Here is a 20344-nt window from a genome sequence, read left to right on the forward strand (position 1 = left end):
GTACAATTATGGCTGCTGTTCTGGTTTAGTGCACTTTAGTCTCATAATTCTGACATGTGGATTATGAGTTTTAGCTTGGAGTGCCAAGAATGAGGCTTTTAATTCCTAAAGCATCATCAGTACAACTGATACTTAGCAATTAATGGGTTTTCCCTTTGTGTGTGTGATCTCCTCAGATTAAGGCAGACCCTAAACTTTGGCTGTTGAGGATGTCAAAGACCAGCAGTGCCTGCAGTCATTGTGGTGATGGTCCTGCCTCCTTCAGGTGTCATTGAGATTGGCTGCTTCTTCAGAAAGCATTTGGGAAGGGCTGATGGACAGGCAGAACAATTTCTAAAGACATGGAACTTAGACAAAAATTGAAACAAACACATGTAAGGGACTGGACTGCTGATTGGGCCTGAACAGCTCCAGCCAATGGCACCAGTCTTCAAAACTGAAGGGGCAGCATTAGAGCACTGGAAGGCATTTTGGGGGCAGGGGGTGCAGAACAGAATATCTTTGGGTGTGGATTTCACCATTTGTTTGACAGGTAAGGGCTGCCAAGTCTGTTCCTCTTGCCTCAGTCTGGGAAACTGCAGGAGAAATCTCTGCAGCCCCCAGCAGCAGCAGCTGAGGAGCAAACGTGGGGTCACCTGCCAGAGGCAGTGTCCCTGGCCCAGTGAGTGCCCTCTGCACAGGGGCAGCCACAGCGTCCCAGCTCTGGCACTGGAGCAGCTGCAGACCAAAAGCAGCTCCTTGCTCACCATGGACCTGCTGCAAAGTGTGTTTTGTGTCCCATCTGTGTAATGGTCAGCAGGAGAAGCCACTGAGCTGAATTTACTGCTTTCCTCATGCTGGGCTGGGAGCTCATCTCTTCCTGGTCTAAGTCTCCCCTCCTATTTTTGAACACTCCCATATTTTAAATATTGTTTCTGCTCTGTGCTTGGCCTTTATTTATGCTGTTTTTTTGTTTCCCTCTGCCCTCCATAATCTCTTCTGCAGCTTTGGCTGCTCTGCCAGGCAAAGGTGGGACTGTAGCTGCCACCTCAGCACTGGAGGGCATGGCCTCAGTGTGGACACAGCACCTGGAAACAACTCAGTGTGCAAAAGGGGGTTGCAAGAGCAATCCCAGCATGGTGTTATGCTCTTGGCTTGTCACTCACCACCCCCTCAGTGTCACCATCCACCTCTGTAAAAACAACCGAGCAAGAACACCCCAAATGTCTTACCTGGCTTTGTGGCAGGGAGACCCCAATCCCAGCATGGTGTTATGCTCTTGGCTTGTCACTCACCACCCCCTCAGTGTCACCATCCACCTCTGTAAAAACAACCAAACCCAACAGCAGGAGAGCACTGCTTCTGCAGGTGATGGGAGCAGGGGAGTGAGTGTGACCCTGCCGTGGCAGTAATGCAGCCAGTCACAAGCACAGAGGACGTGTCCTGTACAGCTGAGCTGGCCAGGCCTACACACACCCAGCTGCTCCTGGACACAGATCCCTGGTTTTCACACAAGAGATGATAGCAAAATTCCTTCTGTAGCCACTAAAAATGTCGTCAGTGGCCAGGGAATAGCATGGGAACAGGGGGGTCACACTGTTATTTTGATCCTTTCGAAGTATTTTTGATGTTTTTTGAGAAGCCAGCTCCAGGCTGACAGGTGCCACCAGGGCTGAGTGTCAGCACGGCAGGGTTGCTTCCCTGGCCAAAAAAATCAATGGACCACAGGGCCACCACTCTTCCCACTCTCCCTGCCCAGTGGTGCAGGCAGTGGTGAGAGCTCAGTTACTGGCAAACCACACTCCTTGCCCTTATGTGGGATGTATTTCCACTCACCAGAACCTGCTTTGCTTTACATAATCCAGTTGCACAAATAAAGGGCTACTCCTGTGGCTGCCAGGCCTTTCAGAAGACTTAGACTTGTTCATTACAATAATCAAAATAACATAGCTTTGAAGAGCAGGGAATGAAGTTTCTTCCGTGCTATAATCAAGATTTATGACCCAAGTCAGAGTAACTCTGCTCAGAGCCCGTGAGGGACAAAGGGCCGGCAGCTGGGGCAGGGGCTCAGCCCGGCTGGCTGAGGAGGATGAATTAGCAACAACCTGAGTCCCTGTCCTCCTCTGGGCCCTGCCCAAGGGGATGTAACACACTGCAGTGCAGACCAAGCCTCCAGAATGCCCTGCTCAGAAATGTCTGAGAATGGAGCCTGTGAGTAAAGGGAAGCTCCAGCCCACACAACCTCAGCAGCCCAGCTCTGGTGCCTAAACACAACCACTCCAGCTGAGGCTGTTGGGAATTTTAAGGTCTTTTTGTTGAGATGGAATCAACAATACAGCCAGCCTTCGTAAAGCCAGCTCACCAGGACCTGGTGCAAGGAGAGCTGTACCTGGCAGCTTGCTGGGTTTGCCCCCAAATGCTTCCTGCTGGTCCCTGTGTGCAGGCAGGTGCTGAGACAGTCACACCCCAAAGATACTCATTTACCTGGCCTGGCACACGAGCCAGCGAGGTGCCACAGCAGATCCATCCCCAGAGCCATCTGCCAAGACTTGGGCTTGTGTTCAGCACAGAAGCTCAGTGTCATCCCTCAGGCTGTGGATCCAACTCCTCCTGTTCCTCCAGAGCAGCTTCGATTACCAAGTACCTCACAGCCACTCTCCTCTGTTTCTCCAACCCTTTGAGACTGAAGGCAACAAAGACATTGTCACCAGTCTGGGATTGTGCTGCTCACCATGGCTGCACCTGGGGGTTCTTCAGTCCTCATGGGGAAACCACTTCACTCCCACAGCAGCACCAGATGATTCCACCTGGGAAGCCCCATGGGTCACCTTTGGGACTAGCAGGAGCAGCCAGAGTGGTAACTGTGCTCTTCAGATCTTAGTCATTTCAGAAAGTGATTCTAAATAAATCTCAAGATCATTCCAAAGTTTCTGCTCAAGGCTGCCACAATTTCACCTGAGTTAGAATATTAATGGGGTTTAAGTTCATTAATTCTAGTATTTTTCAACCTTCTGCTTGATTATCCATAAAATGCATTATTATCCATCAGAGTGGTGGTGTTACTAAGTAGGCAGCTATTTAAAAATCAATCTGAATGACTGGAAGAGATGTCAGTCAGTCAAAAATCCTTATGCAACAGTAAAAAGTAATTAGCTCATACATGCAAAACTTTGTGACACTGATTGAATGAAAGGATGGATGTACACCCCTGTAGTGAAGCCTGGATGCTTCACTACAACAAAGACATGCAAACACCAAGAGGAAAGCTTTTATGATGGCTTTTATCTCATGTTGTAACTATCTCAAATAGTCTCACATACAGCAGGTATTAAAATAAATTTCCTCAAGATCCACAACCTGACATGAATTAGTCAAATTGGCCAGGAATCATGAAAAAAAATCTGAAAAAACCTCACCATGTTGGGACATCAGATGTAAGCTTGATCTTTCCTGTAATTTATTTCAGTGCAAAAAAAGTTATTGAATTCTTACAGTATATCTGTAAATAAGAGAAGCATCTTCTACATTAATGTATTAATAGAAGTGTATATTTTACTTTATAGACTCGAAATTCATTACTGCATTAAATTTACTGGTGCTGTTAAGACTGCCTCACATATGAAATATGACCTCTGAATTAAAAAATACCACAAAATTAATCAGCAAAATTATTTTCTGCTAAAATCTTATCTCCAGAATAAACTTACCTGCATTTTAACATTACCTCTTCAAGTGATGAATAAATTTATCAGATGATTTCGGAGTGACTGAAAATAATGGCATTATTTTAGAAAATTTATTTACAAGAGTAAAGTGTATTTTCAATTACCTGCACAGCAAAAATGAGGTCCTGACAAATTAAGAGGTAGGTTTAAACTTGCTGAAATAGCTTTTCCATCTGGCAGAAGTAGAACTTGCATATGGGTTTGGGGTGAGGCAATCCAGCTTGGGCTTCTGCAATGCATCCCCATGGGTTTTAGTTCCTCACTTCCCTGGCCTCTCATGATGCAGGTGAGAAAATGAGCCTAAGGAACAGACAGTTCAGCTCAGCAAAAACCACCAGGTGTTACCCAGAAACCCTGACCAAGCTGTGGTGTTTCAGAAAGAACTCTGTGCAGGCCATGTGAACTGAGAAGAGTGTTCTCCACTTTAGATGGAGAAAACAGTTTGAGTTTAGGAGCCACCTGACTTGTGCCAAGATACTGCATTTTGTTTAAAGAGCCCCTGCCAGAACTGCATCCCTCTCCCAAAACCACTTACTGTTCTGCCTGCCAGAGGCAGATCAGATTTCTTTTCATCTCGGAGAAGGCTGAGATCTTGTACAAAACGCAACTGACTTTAGATCTTACATTTCCAAGAATCAGAACATTCAACTTCCAAAGCACACCTAATCAAATAAAAATATTTAAAGGCAGCAAGAGATAAGAGCAGTCAGGAAAAAAGGCTCCCTGGGAACATACACATTTCCATAAGGCTGATGAGCACATTAAACAACAGACCACTAGAAGTCAGTATTTAGACATTTATTTCAGATATGCAGTTTACACGCATATTATTGAGCAAAACCGAATTGCAAATATACAAATACTGTAACAAGCATTACCAAATAACGTAACTGGCACTAGTGTTATAAGCTATTACTGAAACTGGTGAGGATAAGTCATGGAAGAGGACTGTAGCTCATGGCATTCTTTTCATCCAATCAAACCTCCAGTAGCACCATAATGGCAATACATGAAACACAAGACAGAACATTGTTAACTGTTATTCTGAGATTCACAACTTTTTTCATTTTAGTGAATTACTTTAGCAAAAAATGTTAACAGTGCAGGCGCTTTGGCCAACTTCAGCTTGTGTTCAGCTGTACATCTTCCATATGCAAAAAGAAAAAGAAAAAAGCCAGCATATTTGGAACCCATCTTTGCATCTGGGCAGTCATTGCACTGCACTTAAGATTCTGGGACTGAAGACAGGCATGTCTTGCAAAGAGATGTCAAGTCCACTAAAGCCTGAGTGAGTCTTTGGTAGGCCAATACCTCATTATTATATCTATGACAGTCATTTTATTCACTAGGATTTTCTTTTGTGATCCAAGGTGGCCAAAGAGGACATTCTGGAAAACATTACAGTAAAATCCTCAGACGACCAGGCACTTCAAACCCAGTCTTTTCCAAAGGCACCAAGAATGGACGGGGCACCGATTTTCCCCCTAATGAAAGGTGACTGCATCTGCTTTTCTACAATGCTTAGAAATCACTGGATTGTTATTTTACAGTTTTTATACACTATATAGTAGCCTAACCTGCTGCATGATTGGTTGCATGAATAAATAGGTAACCCCACTGTTCTACACAGGTGATGTCTCCATTCCACCATATATTAAGTACCAATTTCTTATGTTTTGAAATTATGTAAAAGCCATAACCCTGCTCAAAGTGTACACACATACAAACACTTCTGACACAGGCTACATCCATCTGAAGATATGCAGTTCATTCTACATGCATTCTAAATACAGTGTGTCCAGTTATGAAACAAAATTGTCATTCTGAATATTCACTGTTGAAGTATGTTTGTATAGGTCTCTGCAGGTCTTTGCTTCCCTTAAATTTAAGAGTTCACACAAGAATGGTTTTAAGTCACTAATGCTCAGCTAACACCCTTTATCCCAAACCCCATATTTTCCAAGTGAACAGTGCAGGACATATTATTCATTTCAGCATTTAACATATTAAGAATTTACCAATTTTTATCTAAATACACCAAGTATACGCTTTCAAGCAAAGTTGTGGCAAAAATACAAAACATGGACATATTTGTACTGCTGTAATGCACTTGGTTAAAGCCTTCATGTCTCTTCATACAGGTCGAAGATCCATAGGAAGTATTTTGCCTTATCAGACAAGTATATAGAAAATGCAGTTGTATCAAAACCTTGCTTCTGCTGGTCACCTGAAACTTACGGAAGTCGCATGTGATTCAACCAGCTCTGACAGGGTTCCTTAGTGGCAAATATATTTTTGCAGCACTTACAGATTTACATTTCAGTCTGAATAGCAGTGCTTAATTCCACAGCCTGTTGTGAATGGTTGTTGTTAGTTTCTTTCGGTGTTTCACCAACACCTAAATCTGCATCTGTCGAAGATCCATTATTAATGCTTTCCTCAGCAATGTAACTCAGCTGTGGAACATCAGTGCTTGGGGCTGTTGGAACAGGCACAGGGATTCCACTCGGCTGTGGAGAGTTTTCCAAGCGATCGTTTTCCACCTCTGGGAGAACACTGACTGTGGTAAAGCGAGTGTGATAGTCGCTGGAGCCATGGCTACAGGAAGTTTTCATACTTTCCATATCTGAGCAACTGAACTCAGAGAAATGGCTGGAGTGCGAATCTGCTACCGATGGAATACTGTCGCTCAGAGAGGGAGAGTCAAATTCACTGGAGTTTGTGCTTTGCTGCTCCAACAGCTGAGCATCCATGTCCTCTCTCGTCTCATTAATCTTCATGCTGCTCTTCTTCCTCAGCTTACCTTTGCACTTCTTCCCCGCCGTGCTGTCCTTGGCCCCCTTGGCGGTGCCGGCCTTGCCCTCGGGCGCGCCGGAGCCGCCGGCGGGGCCGCGCCCGGCAGCGCCGCCCTCCTCCACGCTGCTGCTGCCGCTGTGGTGCCGGAACTTGGCTGGCTTGGACTCGATGTCCACCTGCACCTCCAGGCTGTTCCCTTCCCTAGAACAGGGGAGAATCCGTCAGTGTCAGAGGTCATCAGAGGGTGGAGCAAACTCTTGCTGCTTTCCTACGTACATCCCTCTCACTTTCACTGTGTATCTTGTAAGGGAAATGTTTAACCAAATAAACAGCCCAAAGGAAAACACAAAGTCTGAACCACCAAATGTTTTACTGAGCTACAGCAATGGCGTTCCTCTTTGGAAATAAGCCTGGCAAAATGCACAAAGCAGTCACACGTAATTCCATTTCTAACAACATCTACAGTTTCAAAGTGTAATCTTGAATGCAGAACAGCTGAGGCATGCTTAAAATATCCTTTAATAAGCAAGGCTTATAAATATTCTACTTTCATCACATTTCCCTTACCTGTCCAAAGGGATGTAGGAGTTCAGAATGGATCCTGCCATTGCTTTGGTACTGGCATTGTCACTAACTGTTCCCAAGCTAACTGTGCCAGATTCTCCACTCAGACTGTATCGTTCTTTCTGCACGTCTGCTTGGACTTCCAGTCTTTGAAAGAGAAAGAGAAAGTTACATACACTACCACAACAGTTAAAGCACACTGTCTGAAAATTAAGGTCACATTGTACGTGGCAGTAAGTCAGTAATTATTAAATAGAGTTCTTGAGTCACTCCAGTATAGTTGGGCTTATTCACCCTACTGACACATGTTCTCCGTTCCCAATGTCAAAATCACTATTTTTTGATTAAAACCAAGCAAACAGAAACACCTCAAAGCAAAACCAGAGTAATTCCCTAAAGGTGTTAAGTGAAAGTTCTGGATTCTTTCCCTCCTGAGATTTACAAGGACAGCTTCCAGGTTCAGCTACAGATAGTACACTATACTCTAAAAATGGTAAAAACAACCAGAAGGGTACATAAATTCAAGACATTATAGTACCCATGTATCCCCTGCTGCAAATTACTACTAATCAAATAAGAGGCAGAGAACTGTGTTCTGTACTCTGCTTTACATTGTATTGCTATCAACTGCAACAGGAATAACAGAAACCTGAGCAATGTTAAGCTGGGCTCAGCATATGCCAGAAGCCAAATTACAAGCTTTTTTCCAAATGTCTTGTTTATCTGTGTATGGACATTGAAACTGGAGTGGTTTTTTTAATTTTTGTTTGTTTGTTTTTTGTTTGGTTTTCATGTTGTTGTGGGTTTTTTTGTTGTTTTTTTTTGGTTGTTTGTTTGTTTGGGGTTTTTTTGCTTGTTTTAACTCTCAGCTCTTTAAAAAGACAGTATGTATATATCACTCAGCAGTCACAGCCTGGTACACCTGTCCCAGCAGAGGGGAATTCTTTATACTATCCCACTCTCTTTATTCTATATAGCCTGGAATGCCAAATTACTCAAAATGAGCAGTGTTGGCAGCTGATTTAAGGAGCAAATTCCATTCTGAACCCCACATGCTAACAATCCTTTCTACACACTCCCATTCTTTCCAGGGTGCAGGAGAGCCAACTATCAGAAAGGTCCAAATTCACAGAAGGCATTGAGCATGTGACAAGAAGCTGCCCCCTTGGCAAGGCCAGCTGCTCATCTGCCTCCCCTCCTGCCTGAAGTCCCTCTGGGGTCCACACTCCACCCAGGTGTTCTGAAGGCACAGCCTGGTGCCTGCAGACCAAACGAGCCAGCAGCTCTGACTTCTGGGTGAGGTGCACCAGAGAACACAACTGCGTTAGAGATGAGCTGCCTCCCCCTGACTCCTGCCTACAGGCAGCTCTCCTGGGGGAGCAGGAGAACAAGATCTCAGGCCCCACTCAGCCTAAAAAAAAAGCAAAGTCTAGAGGACTGTGGTCAGGCAGGATCTCTTGAAAATCAGTAAGTTAGTCAGGGATGAACTGTTTATCTCCCAGAGATATTTCCTTTTAATAGGAAGCGATATTGAAAAGCAGAGCCTGGGGAGGCGAGGCAGTGCCCTTGCTGGGCAGGGCTGGCAGGGCAGGGCAGGGCTGGCAGGGCAGGGCTGGGCAGGGCTGGCAGGGCTGGGCAGGGCTGGCAGGGCTGGGCAGGGCTGGCAGGCGGCGGGGCGGGCGCACCCCAGCCGCGGGAGAGCGCGGGGAAGCCTCGCCGCCGCCGGTGCCCTTCAGCGGCGCGGCTGGGCTGTGCCGCCCTGAGCTGGGCTGGGCTGGGCAGGGCAGGGCTGGGCAGGGCTGGGCAGGGCTGGGCTGGGCAGGGCCGGCAGGGCAGGGCAGGGCTGGCAGCAGCCCCTCACCTGTTGAAGCAGCTGACCATGGCGCTCCCCGAGAGGCTGCCCGTGATGCTGGCCCCAGCCAGGGCCATGGTGCTGGCCGTCTCGCTCAGGTTGTCGCGCATGGCGCCGATCCTGTCCATGTGGCTGCCGCTGGCGCTCAGGCTGCCCGTCAGGCCCCCCACGCTGCCCTCCCCGATGCTGGGGTTGTGCCGCGCCTCCGCCACCGACGTGCTATCTACAGAAACAGAGAAGGCTCCTCAGCTATGCAAGCAGCACTTAGGTGTTTCTGGAATGTGACCGTGAAAGCTGTTTCGGAAATTATGCTGAGAAGAAGGATTTATAAAACACGTGGTCACAAAAAGAGAACTCGGCAAAAAAAAAATCCCAAAAAACCAGAAATAATTTTAAAAGACACCTTTCTTGGTGCTGCTCTAATGACTATGCCTGACATCCTATACTCAAGACAGCAAAAAATTAACCACGGATAGGACATGGATAAAAGGAATGCAGAGAGACCCCATCATACAGGATAGTGCCATGTAATCAAAAAACTGAAGCATCAGACCAGTCTTTAGTTGGCCCTATCAAAAATAAAAAAATCTAAGCAGCTTCCACAAACCAGGATTCTGAAAGAGCAACATTAATGCTATGCTAAAACTTCTACCTATGGAGAAGACTTGAGTTTGGCTTTTCTTAGAATGGACAATAACTTTGTAATACAGCCCAGCACAAAATGACACAGAGAAGCAATTATCATCTGAGAGGTGCAATTCCAGCAATGAGCAGAAGCAGCCCCAAATGCAAGTAACTACTCTAGTATCTAAGATAGAAAATACAAGTCACAAAGCCCATATTTACAGAAACACAACACTGAATTTTCTTACCTACAGCTGCATTTGTTCCACCAACATTTATATCGTTTTCATCATCAAATTCTATCCTGACACCTTTTCCATTGCCAGCTGACACACCACAGCCTCCACTTCGGCAGAGGGAAATTGGAACAACTCCATACACATAAGCCAGCATAATAGGAACACCAATACCTGCAGAGGGAAGTAGAGTCTTTCATTAAATTGACTTTTATTTTAGAGCCTTTCATAAAGGCAATTTCATTTTCCACAATTACTTAACATTTGATTAATATTACACTTGAAAGAGATCAAGAGGGAGAAAAATTAAGAAATATTGGTAAATCAAAGGTGAAATGACAGGAAAGTACTTTTAGCAGGCAGCATGTCCTCTGTCAGCATTGATAGGAAGAGAAATGTAATGATTGATAAATTAATACTTTCCATATGTCCATAACATAATTTACAAACAAAATTAAAGTCCTTTAAAGATTTACAAAAGCTCCACTGGGGACTCCACTGTTCCACCCGAGAGACAGAAATAGCAGACATCCATTTAAATTGTTACTCAACTGAAAATATTAGTACCTCTACTACTTTAATAAGGGGCTTCAATTTACATCCACTTAAGGGAGACATGGCTTTGCTATCAATTTAATAGACTTCACATTATTGTTACTCTGGGATTTTTCAATATAAATTTTCCTTTAAAAGTAAACAATTCAGTGGAGTACAGTGTCAGGAATTAAGGGAAACCAGCTAAAGGAGCTGTACACTAAAGCACACACAGATACACACACATATCCATCCCACCACTTTGAGTGGACCCTGGAAGTTGGTCCTTTGACATTTGAATTAAATCATCCTATGGCTTGGCTGATGGAAGGATACAGAAGGTACAAGAACCAGCAGATTGAAAAATGTCAAGCTGGCACATTCTGAAAATGTCAGGAGAGAAGCAGACCTAATAGAAAGGCTACTCAGTCTAATCTAAATTAAGCGTTCTAAAGTCTTCTTCAATAGAAATTGTTCACACTCAAGGAGGAACTCCATACTCTTATGGTCATTATTTTGGAAACCACACAATGCCCTAAGACTGGAGGCCATTTGTTAATGGCAATGGGGCAAGAGCAAAACTCCTCAAAATAAGACCCAACTGCTTTCCCTGAAAAGCCACATTTCATCTCTGTTCAGGAATGAGAAACAGCTTGAGAGAAATGAAGTAAGGCAGACCTTTAAATATAGCTATGAGACTGTGTCCCACCACCTGTTTAGCAGGGATCTGACACCACAGCCACATGAGAACAATGCAATGCAGACTGACACCACTTTCATGGCTGGCATATTCTCATTTGCACAGTGGTCCCCCATTGATAACAAGCAGTTTAAAGCCACAGCTTCGTGGCCAAATTGAATTATCACTGGCTAAAAGTGGCCTCATCTTCTGCACATTACTCATTACTCTCTGAGCATTGCTTCTGGCACAAGGGGAAACACTGCAGACAAAACTGTGTGCACAGGGGGCTGATCCAGCTTAAAACTAAATGGTGTGAGTTAGCTATCCACAGCAGCTTACTGTGCAGCTGTGGAGGTGCCTGTGCTGCAACAAAGAAGCAAGGCAGTGCCAAGCAAGTCCCCTCCTTTCAAAAACAATCTGGGCTTACAGTGATCTTGAAATTACCTGGGAAGATGAGACAACTATTTTGCAAGGAACAGCAAGATTCTCCTTAAATGTTATACTCAACAATCACCATGATAAAAAGTGTGATGCAATTTGAACTGACTCCCAGAGCAAAACAAGTGGTTTGTCAACTACTGCAATGTAAAGTGTAAGAGACTATTTTTGTTCTGCATGGAGAAAATTTTGATATGAAGTTATTAAAATTTTAACAGACTCTGTGGCAACAGTTTTTTTCTTGGTCATTTAAAATATCTTTAACTACTTGAATCTTAAAAGCCAGAAGCGACAATGTGGAAACTTCAATTTTCAAGATAAAAATTAGTTTTAATTCTTCAGGAAATGCTACATTAAAATCAAGTACTGTATTCTTGACTCTGCCCCAAAAAATGTATAACCTCAGACTCCTCCTTCTCTTGGTTCCTTCACCTATAAAAGGAAACCACAGCACTTAGTTGTGTTACTCATGAGTGTTTACAGAGTTCTGGTTGCAAGGTGCTACCAAGACACAAAACAGTAGTATTTGCTTACCTACAGTTACTGCAGCTACAACTGGAGAAACAATTACAGATAAGGTTACACCACCTGCTATAGCCAAGTTTCGCTTGTGCTTTGAAATGTCTTTGCCTTCGTATCGATTGTGAATCTTGAAAGAAGAAAAGAAAGGGGGTTTAGAGTATTATCAACATCAATAATACATTGCTGCAAGGATGGAAGAAGTGCAATCATCACTTCTATGCAACGATTTATTTCTTATCTTAAAGAAAATAAAATTTACACATATCCTAATTTTAGGCAATCTCTTACAAGTAAGAAATCCTCCCACCCAGCAATTAAGCATTTATTCTCAGCCTCAAGTTTAAAGAGCTAAGTAATTGAAGAGTTTGTTTAATCATTACTCCAGCTTACAGGGCTGGGAAAAGTAGACAAACTTTCAGGATAAAGGAATTGCCACATATGATCAAACTGACACATCTTATTCCCAGCTGTCTTTTCCATGAACATTATGGAGTTCAAACTTTCACAGATTACTAGAACTATAGGAACAGGCTGACATAAGAGCCACAAGAAAGCCTTCACCAAACATAGCAGGGAGGGAGGGGAAAGCAGGAACTCCATTGCTCCAGCACCCCCTCATGACAAGCTGTTGAGACAAGAAATATTTCTGCAAATCTGAGTCTTAGCTGTGCTTCTGTTTAGTGAGGAACTTGCTGCCCAAACCTCTTACTGATTGAGTCTGCAGTAACTCTGAAATGTGATTGCCTTAAACTCACATGCCACAAACCCCACAAGAACCTGAAAGGCCTTTAAAAATCACTGTTCTACAGAGACTTCCACATTTGTGTTTCATTTACTCCCCCTAGGAACATGGTTTCTCAGAGGTATGCACTACATCTGTCATCATGCTTGGCTAAGATACAATTACAAAGGAACAACAGGTATCTTAATGGCTGTCACAAAGCCAAGTTAATCCTCACTCCATCTAAGGAAGAACACAAAAGATAAGTGCACAAGAAGACAATGACCAAAAATGAGTTGCATGTCATGCTTTCTAAATAGCATGTTGTTGGATGCTGTGCTTTCTAAAATATAATTTCAGTTAGAGATTTGGTAGGGCTGTTCTCATTTTGGGATAAACCAAGTCTTGGTTCAGGCAAGGCAGGCAAGGAAAGGGCAGGGAAGGCACTGTGCTTTGTGCAAGGAGAATGCATTTACTTGCTCTGAGGTACATTGTGCAGAGAGCAGTACAGAGTGAGGGAGCACTTGAATATTGAACATGCCTATGGATAAAAAAGGAAAAACTGAACACGAACACTCTCACAGTGTGAGTGTGTAAGAATTATAAACCCAGAAAGATTAGGTTTCATGGGGCTCTGAGCAATTAGCAGGATTGCCTAAGGCACTGAATTTTACTGTTATGGACAATTTTAACTCCCGAAACAAAAGGCATAATACAACAAAACAGACATCCATAAAGGTTACTGGATTCCTTAAACACAAAGAAAAAAAAAAGAGAGAAATAAAAAAAGGAATGGAAGGAAGAGGTTACAGAGTAGAAATTGATTTAAAAGATCAAGATAGAAGATCACACTGGTAGAAAGTATTATGAAATAAGAAACTTCTGGATATTGACTAAATAATAACCAAACAAAAATACTAAGCCAGAAGAGAGATTTCAATAAACACAAACCTATCAGGTTACAAGACTTATATCTATAAAACCAGAACACTAGCACTTCCTCAAGGAAACTCTATCAAAGCACAAGCCTCTTCCAATGCAAAGGACAGACAGAATGTTGAAAAGAACAATGAAGCTTCCTTTACCAAAGTAGCAGTAGCAGCATTAAGAAAATAAAAAGTAGGTCACATTATTATGAATGGGTATAGAAGAAGAGCATGAGGGTGTTAGGCCAAAATCAGAAAGGTTAAACTAGAGGAGACAAAAAGCAAGGGATATCAAAGTCAAGAAGAAATTATTCTATGAGTACAGTGCTAGTAAGAGGAAGACCAAATTGGATCAATTTGCTGTTTAACAAAAATGAAAGACAGCCAGCAGACGAAACTGGAGACCTGTTCCTATTTTCTTTTCCCTTCAGTTGTCATTGAAGATCAACTGTGAGCCAGACAACTGGTGACAAAGAAGTAAGATCTGTACAAATACAGCAGATTGGAGTGTACTTACATGAGTAGATCTGAGAAATATCTCAGCAGGCCAAATTTCAGAGTCATTAATAGTAATTTTTGAAAATTATTATTAGTAGATGTCTGAAAAAAAAATCCAGGAAAACTGGAAATGGTTAAATGGCAATGATAATCTCACAAAGGGTACAAACCAAGAAGGTGATGAAGTAAAAGACCACTGAATGAACTTTCATTTCCTGAAATTTGGGACCTTGTAAACATCAAAGCAAAGGTAGGAAACAAAAAGGTCACACTGATTTTTTTTTTTTTCAAGCAGACATCATGCCAATTTAATTTTCTCCTGTAACAAGATAAGTCAGCCTTGAGGATGGGGAGAAACAGATGTCACACACTGACTAATTAAATTCTTATATTCCTGTATGACACTCAAGCAGTTATAATAGTCCAGACTGAAAAAAAAGGATGAGAGAAATCTACTAAGCTTCATGTGAAACTACAGAAAACATGTGAATAGTAATTTTTTGTAACTACCCAAATTGAGATTTTTCACTCCATACTTCTGATAGATGTGCCTTGGATCCAAGAGTACTGAACATTTTCATTAATGTGGAAGATGGAAGGAGAAGAACGTGCGTGTTGAAATTCAGGCCAGTACAATTTGGCATGGTTGCAAGAATGCCAGAATTCACTCCAGTTGTGAGAAGCTGAAAAAATGGCCTGAAATGACCAGATGCAGCTGAATAGCAATGAGTTCAAGACTACCTGTAGGAAGAAGCCAACTGCCTGAATTACCAGTACGTGGAAAAGGGTTTGTGGTTTAGAGCACACAAAATGAAGACAGCACGTTGCTGAAGAAGAGGTAACTGGTAGTTACTGGCACAGAATCACCCTTTAATTTAACTCAGCAGTAGTGATGCTGCAGCTTCACTGCTGTATTCAAATTGGACAAAAAGGCAGCATGAACAATTACAAGGAAACCCAGAAGAGGAGAATCAGAAACCTAAACCAGTGTTTTCTTTACAGTTCGTCAAGAAAAGCTGGAAGTGCTAGGTTTGTTAAGAATGGACCTGAAGTATCATTAAATATGTAACAGCATATTGCAAAACAAAAGGATTCTCCACATCAGCAGAAGAACAGAGCAGTAGGAATCCAATGTAAATTCTCTTCCTATACCTGTGTTAAAAACACAAACATTTTCTAAGAAAATCAAGCTTGAAGGGCCTGTGGGATCCCTATTATCAGATGTTTTGAAGTGCAAATATTTGACAGTGGTCACAGAGAAATGACCACTAAGCACTGGGGTACCACAGAAATTCTCATGAGGCTGCCCTCACAGACTAATGCTCTGAGACTTTAGTACATGAAAGGTGCTCTGTGATGGGGTCCTATTCCAAAATATAACGAGAAAAGCTAATCATGCAAATGCAATTTGAAACAGGTAATGCTGTCTACTTCCTCTCCTCACTTAGAAGGTTCCAGTGACTGTGTGGGACTAAGCCATAACAGAATAAAAAGGTCAAAACCCAACTGTAGCAGAAAATAGGGTACTTGCTAGAAAGAAAAAAGATTTAAAAAATACAGTGGAAAAGCTGCACCCCTGAACATTTTGTCTAGCAGACACACTCCCCCTTCCCTCCCCAACAAATGCAGAATTATGAGTCTGTGCCAGTCACTGTGAGAATCCACGCTGGTAAAAGCAGAAAAACAGATCTTCTAAGCCATCACTTCAAAAGGCCTATTTCCAAAAGATCTAGGTAACTCCTAAATTACATATAAGAATTGTTAATTACTTTATAGTAAAAGGTATTATATTTTTTAAGAGGAAATATATCAACTGCCTTCTGATTAACACGATTGTTTTTAGCTCCTTCCCAGAAGAAGTGAAATGAAGGCAGGCTAGCTAGCACCAAAGACTGTTCCACACTGGTGGACTGGCCCAAGGCAATTAACAAGCTGCTGAGTCTACATGCTTAAATATGTGTATACAGAAACCTGAACTAGCTTAATTTTATACTAAAATTCTGGTAACTAGCTGCTTTAAAAAAAAATCCTTTTTTGTCTTCCTTGTGCTCTAAAAATCGTTTAATTGTAAGGGACAGAAGGGGAACCAGAGATTAAAACCAGAGCAATCCTGAACAAGCATGCAGGAACTTTCATGGCAGGATGTAGAAATTGGAAATTGTTCAGTGTTTTGCTCTGCATGTTTTAAGAGAACCTAGATTCTTAAAAACACTGCTTTTTGTTCCTCTACAACTGACATAAATATCCTTAAACAAAACAGGGGTTGGTTGCTTTGGTATTTTGGAGATTGTTTGGTTTTTTGTCTTTTTCTTTTTGGGGCCAGATAAGATACCCAAGTGAACATAGTATCACCCAAGCCATACAACAGAAGGTAAAACCTGAAGCATGTTGGGAGTTGAAGCACTTTTTACCTTACGTCCCACATACACAGGAATTCCAATAATCATAGCAGGAATAGCAATGCCAGCTATTAGGGCAATTCCTACAGGAGCTCCAACAAGTGTCCCCAGTTGCCAGAGGATTTTCTTCTTACGGCTCCATGGTTTCTTTCCCCAAAATGTGCAACCTGATGGGCTAATAGAGAGAAATAAGAATGCTGTAAAGAAACAGTAAGTAAATCAAGATACCTATTCACTACTGAACATTTCTCTAGTTACTAAATTATTGTCCCTAGGTTCAAGTTACAGATGTAAGACATCATCAGTTATTTAATCAGATTTTTTTTTTGCCTTGAGAGCATATTTTGCAATGTAACAAGAAGCATATTACATATTGCTACACACCAATCTATGGTTCACAGTAACCTGTATAATCAGAACTTCTGTATTGCCTAATACAAGGACAATACAGATGTATTAAGACATCAGTAAAAAGAGGGTGTTAATCCAAAATACTTGATTTGTACTAAGAACATGTTGCATGCATAAAATTTACTAAATAATTTAAAATAAAAATAATAAAGCACTAATTTAAATACATATATTGAAAACTGATTTAATTCTCTAATATAAATACTTCAACTGTGATTCTCTATTCCAAGAAGAAGAAAGCCAGACTTAGAGCACTTGGGAATCTCCTTCTAAATACTTTAGAAAACAAATCACCAACCACAGAGAATTGTTTTTCTTAATTGTACCTTAAATAATGTAAATCTGAGATCTCTTTCATACACAGCCAACAGAATTCACAGCCGCAGACAGCACAAGTCATATGATTGCAGCTTCCATCATTCATTTTTATTATATAAGCAGCACAGCGTGGGCATGGCTTTATGTCATCAGCTGTTTAAAAATGAATATTAGAATCATTAGAATCAGTTCCTTAGACAATCAAATATTATCACAATACCGACATACATTTGGGAAAACTAATTGAATCATTATCTGAAAAACTGAAGAAATTTTTTATAAGGTTGCAAATCTTCATTTGGCCATGACTTGGTATCAAATCTGTTTTTACGAGCCTTGGAGCGAGCAAAACTAATGAAAACAAGGTGTAGTAGACCACATTCAAGTAATTGAATAGTTAATGCATGCTCTCTGTGCAAGGACTTTCTAAGCTTAATGAAATATATATTAGAATCTGACATTAAATATGTATGCTAACACAGGACTGATAATAAGGTCTCTTTAAATATAATCCTCTTTTACGTTTCATGGTGTTATGAATCCCATACTTTAATATTCAGTCTCCCCTCTGTTAACGTATCTTAAACCCATCTCCCCATTCACATTCATGTACTTCTTTGGTACTGCTAACCTCCTCTTGAGTCCTTTTCACAGCCCTACTTATACCTACTAACTCCCCAAAAAATATAGTGTAGCAGAAGAAACCTCTGGAGAATCTCCATGTTCCCAAGTCAAATGTGGAAAAATGAGGTAAAGTGACCAGCTCTGTCAAACAAAGGGTCATTGAGCAATAGTGAAATACACACACACACACCTCACAGTTGTGATCTTCACTCCTGTTTAGCACCTGCACTTTAGGACAAGCTGTTTATACACAGCAGCAGAAATACCTTGCAGCTCCTAGCACAGAATTCCAAGTTTACTGCCTCGATGCTACTAGGTAAGACAAAGGGAAAGGAGAGCTCATACTTAATAGAAAGAATACCTAAAGAGGTGCAGAACCAGCAGAAAAAAGTATCTCTACCAAGCCCAGTGCACAAGGAGTAAGCAGCTGAAAGGATTCATTAGCTACTCCCACATGGGAGCACATGCACAGCCTACAGGGCAGAAAGTAAACAGAGCAAGTTCTTCAGCACAGGAAAGGCAGAGCTACTGCACTACAGGCTGAGAGGAACTGGAAGGGTAAGGAAAGGAGCTGGTGTGCTAATTCATTTAGCTTACTTTCAATTTATTTGAAAGCTAGAGCAAGATGCTAGTTTTTAGGGCAAGATGGGATGCACTGTTAAAATAAGCCAGTGCAAACTACAAATCAGAGACTCTTGAGTCTGGGGCTCAGCAGGAGAAAAACAACTCTGACTACAAGCTGCAAGTGAGGTTCTTTACTCCAAATATCTACCTTGCTTGCTCAGCCAGACAAAAGCTGCCAAATAAATCAGAGCTTGGTGTAATTCAGAGCCAATTCCTATCAACAGCAAACTGCAATTTTGATGTGCTAAACACTACTCTGAATAGTTTATCTGCCTTTTTTTTTTGGAGTTACAAACAAGCTCAGCTTAAGAGATGGAATTGTTTGCCTTCTGGTAGACAAGACAGATTAGCATTCCCTAGAAAACCCAAAATTAGTACTAACAAAGATATCAAACATCAGAGCTGGCATCAGAGTAATAGTCTTTTTGAAAACAGAAAATCAGTGGTTGTGAGTTTGAATTCTAACAGCTGGGGAACTTCACCTACAGTGAGGAAAACAAGTGTACTAAGTGATGCAACTAAAAAAGTCAACATGCTAATGTTGACATGGGATGCCTTTCAGCAAGCTCATTTGATTTCCCATTTTTCAACGACAATTAAAATGGTGACAAGCTTTTAAAACTTAAGTCAGATGTTCTGGTCACGGAGTACTTCAAAGCATAACATTAAACATTTTAATTCAAATTTAGAATTGTTATTTTATGTTTCTGAAGGACAAAGCATCTGGTATCTACCTACCATGTCACTATTCCATTCTTTCCTTCTCTAGGGTTTGTTGTGCAGATGCACAGAAGAGGTGTTTTACAGACACAGCACCCCAACCACAAATACCTGCTGCTCCAGACTCCTGGCTGTAGCTGATGGATGAAGAGCGGATGGTTCTCAGGCGCAGGCTCTGGGCTCTCTCCTGGCGAGCAGCATCACAGGTCTGGTTGGGATGCCAGATTTGCTTGCAGTGGTAGCAGAACTCGGTGCCGCAGCCCTCCCGCCCACACGTCAGTTTGGGGCAGCTGGCACATCCAAACGCGATCACGGCGTATCTGTACCAGCAAGGGGGGCAAGAGAGAGTCTTGTTAATAAAACCAGGTCTAAGTGTAGAACACAGCTGACTAGAAAGCTGTCAGGGCAGCTGAAGCAGGTACAGAGGCAGTGGACATCAGAAGCTGGCTATTTCCTTCAGGAGGTGGCCAGCACTAGTTCCTAAACTCCTCTTTCCACAACTCTGTTGCCGCTGCATTGGATTAAGATTGCACAGAAATACGATAATCACTGCAACACTCACTCACCTTTACTCCATGCAGTACTCAAATACACTGTATTTAAAGCTGAATGCAATACTGTAATGTTTACAGTCACCAAGAAACCACAGTTTAGAAGAGTGGAACAATAAACCCAAAAAAGGTGTTTAAGCAATTAGGAAGTTATAGTTTCAGAAGTGTCCCAGTCACGGTGGTCATGTCTTAGATTGACCCTGTCCATGAGGAAGGATCCCTGCTAAGTGACCTGCAATGTAACCTACAGCTGCAATGACATCTGGTTTGGCACTGCAAAACATTTTAGGGTTTACTAGTTGCCTTTTATCATGAATACCACTACGTACTTTAAATAGGTGTTTGTTAACTCTTTGTATTTTAAAATGGCAAAACAACAAACCAAGTATTTTATAACTAGGATTTCGGTTTTTCAATAATTAAGGTATTTTAAAAAGTACATTTCAAATGCAAATGCAAAAAACTGATAATAGTTTGGGTCTCAATGCCACCTTTACTCTGACAATACTAGAGAGCAAAAAACCTCCAAGAATGTTGAGACTTTCAAAACTGTTACACTATTTTATAATCAGACACTACAGAACAGTTCTATAAAATGAG

General features: G+C 41.9%; 1 protein-coding gene across 3 annotated transcripts in view; it reads right to left on the bottom strand.

The window, feature by feature from the left end:
* Window positions 1-4487: 4487 nt before the first annotated feature.
* Window positions 4488-20344, bottom strand: part of RNF19A (ring finger protein 19A, RBR E3 ubiquitin protein ligase) — a 58104-nt gene continuing 42247 nt past the window's right edge. For 2 of the 3 annotated variants that reach the window (XM_039706180.1, XM_039706179.1), the window contains exons 4-11: window positions 19305-19513; window positions 17234-17378; window positions 16509-16671; window positions 11965-12079; window positions 9789-9950; window positions 8926-9139; window positions 7068-7211; window positions 6017-6701 (exon numbers count right to left, since the gene is read on the bottom strand). In XM_039706180.1, the coding sequence (XP_039562114.1) occupies window positions 6017-6701; window positions 7068-7211; window positions 8926-9139; window positions 9789-9950; window positions 11965-12079; window positions 16509-16671; window positions 17234-17378; window positions 19305-19513 (1837 nt within the window). Of the gene's footprint in view, window positions 6702-7067; window positions 7212-8925; window positions 9140-9788; window positions 9951-11964; window positions 12080-16508; window positions 16672-17233; window positions 17379-19304; window positions 19514-20344 lie in introns of all 3 variants that reach the window. The other variant, XM_039706181.1, reaches the window with a different exon arrangement.

The sequence above is a fragment of the Passer montanus genome, unplaced genomic scaffold, assembly GCF_014805655.1.
Source record: "Passer montanus isolate IOZ18808 unplaced genomic scaffold, ASM1480565v1 scaffold19, whole genome shotgun sequence".
In the NCBI taxonomy this organism is placed as follows: Eukaryota; Metazoa; Chordata; class Aves; order Passeriformes; family Passeridae; genus Passer; species Passer montanus.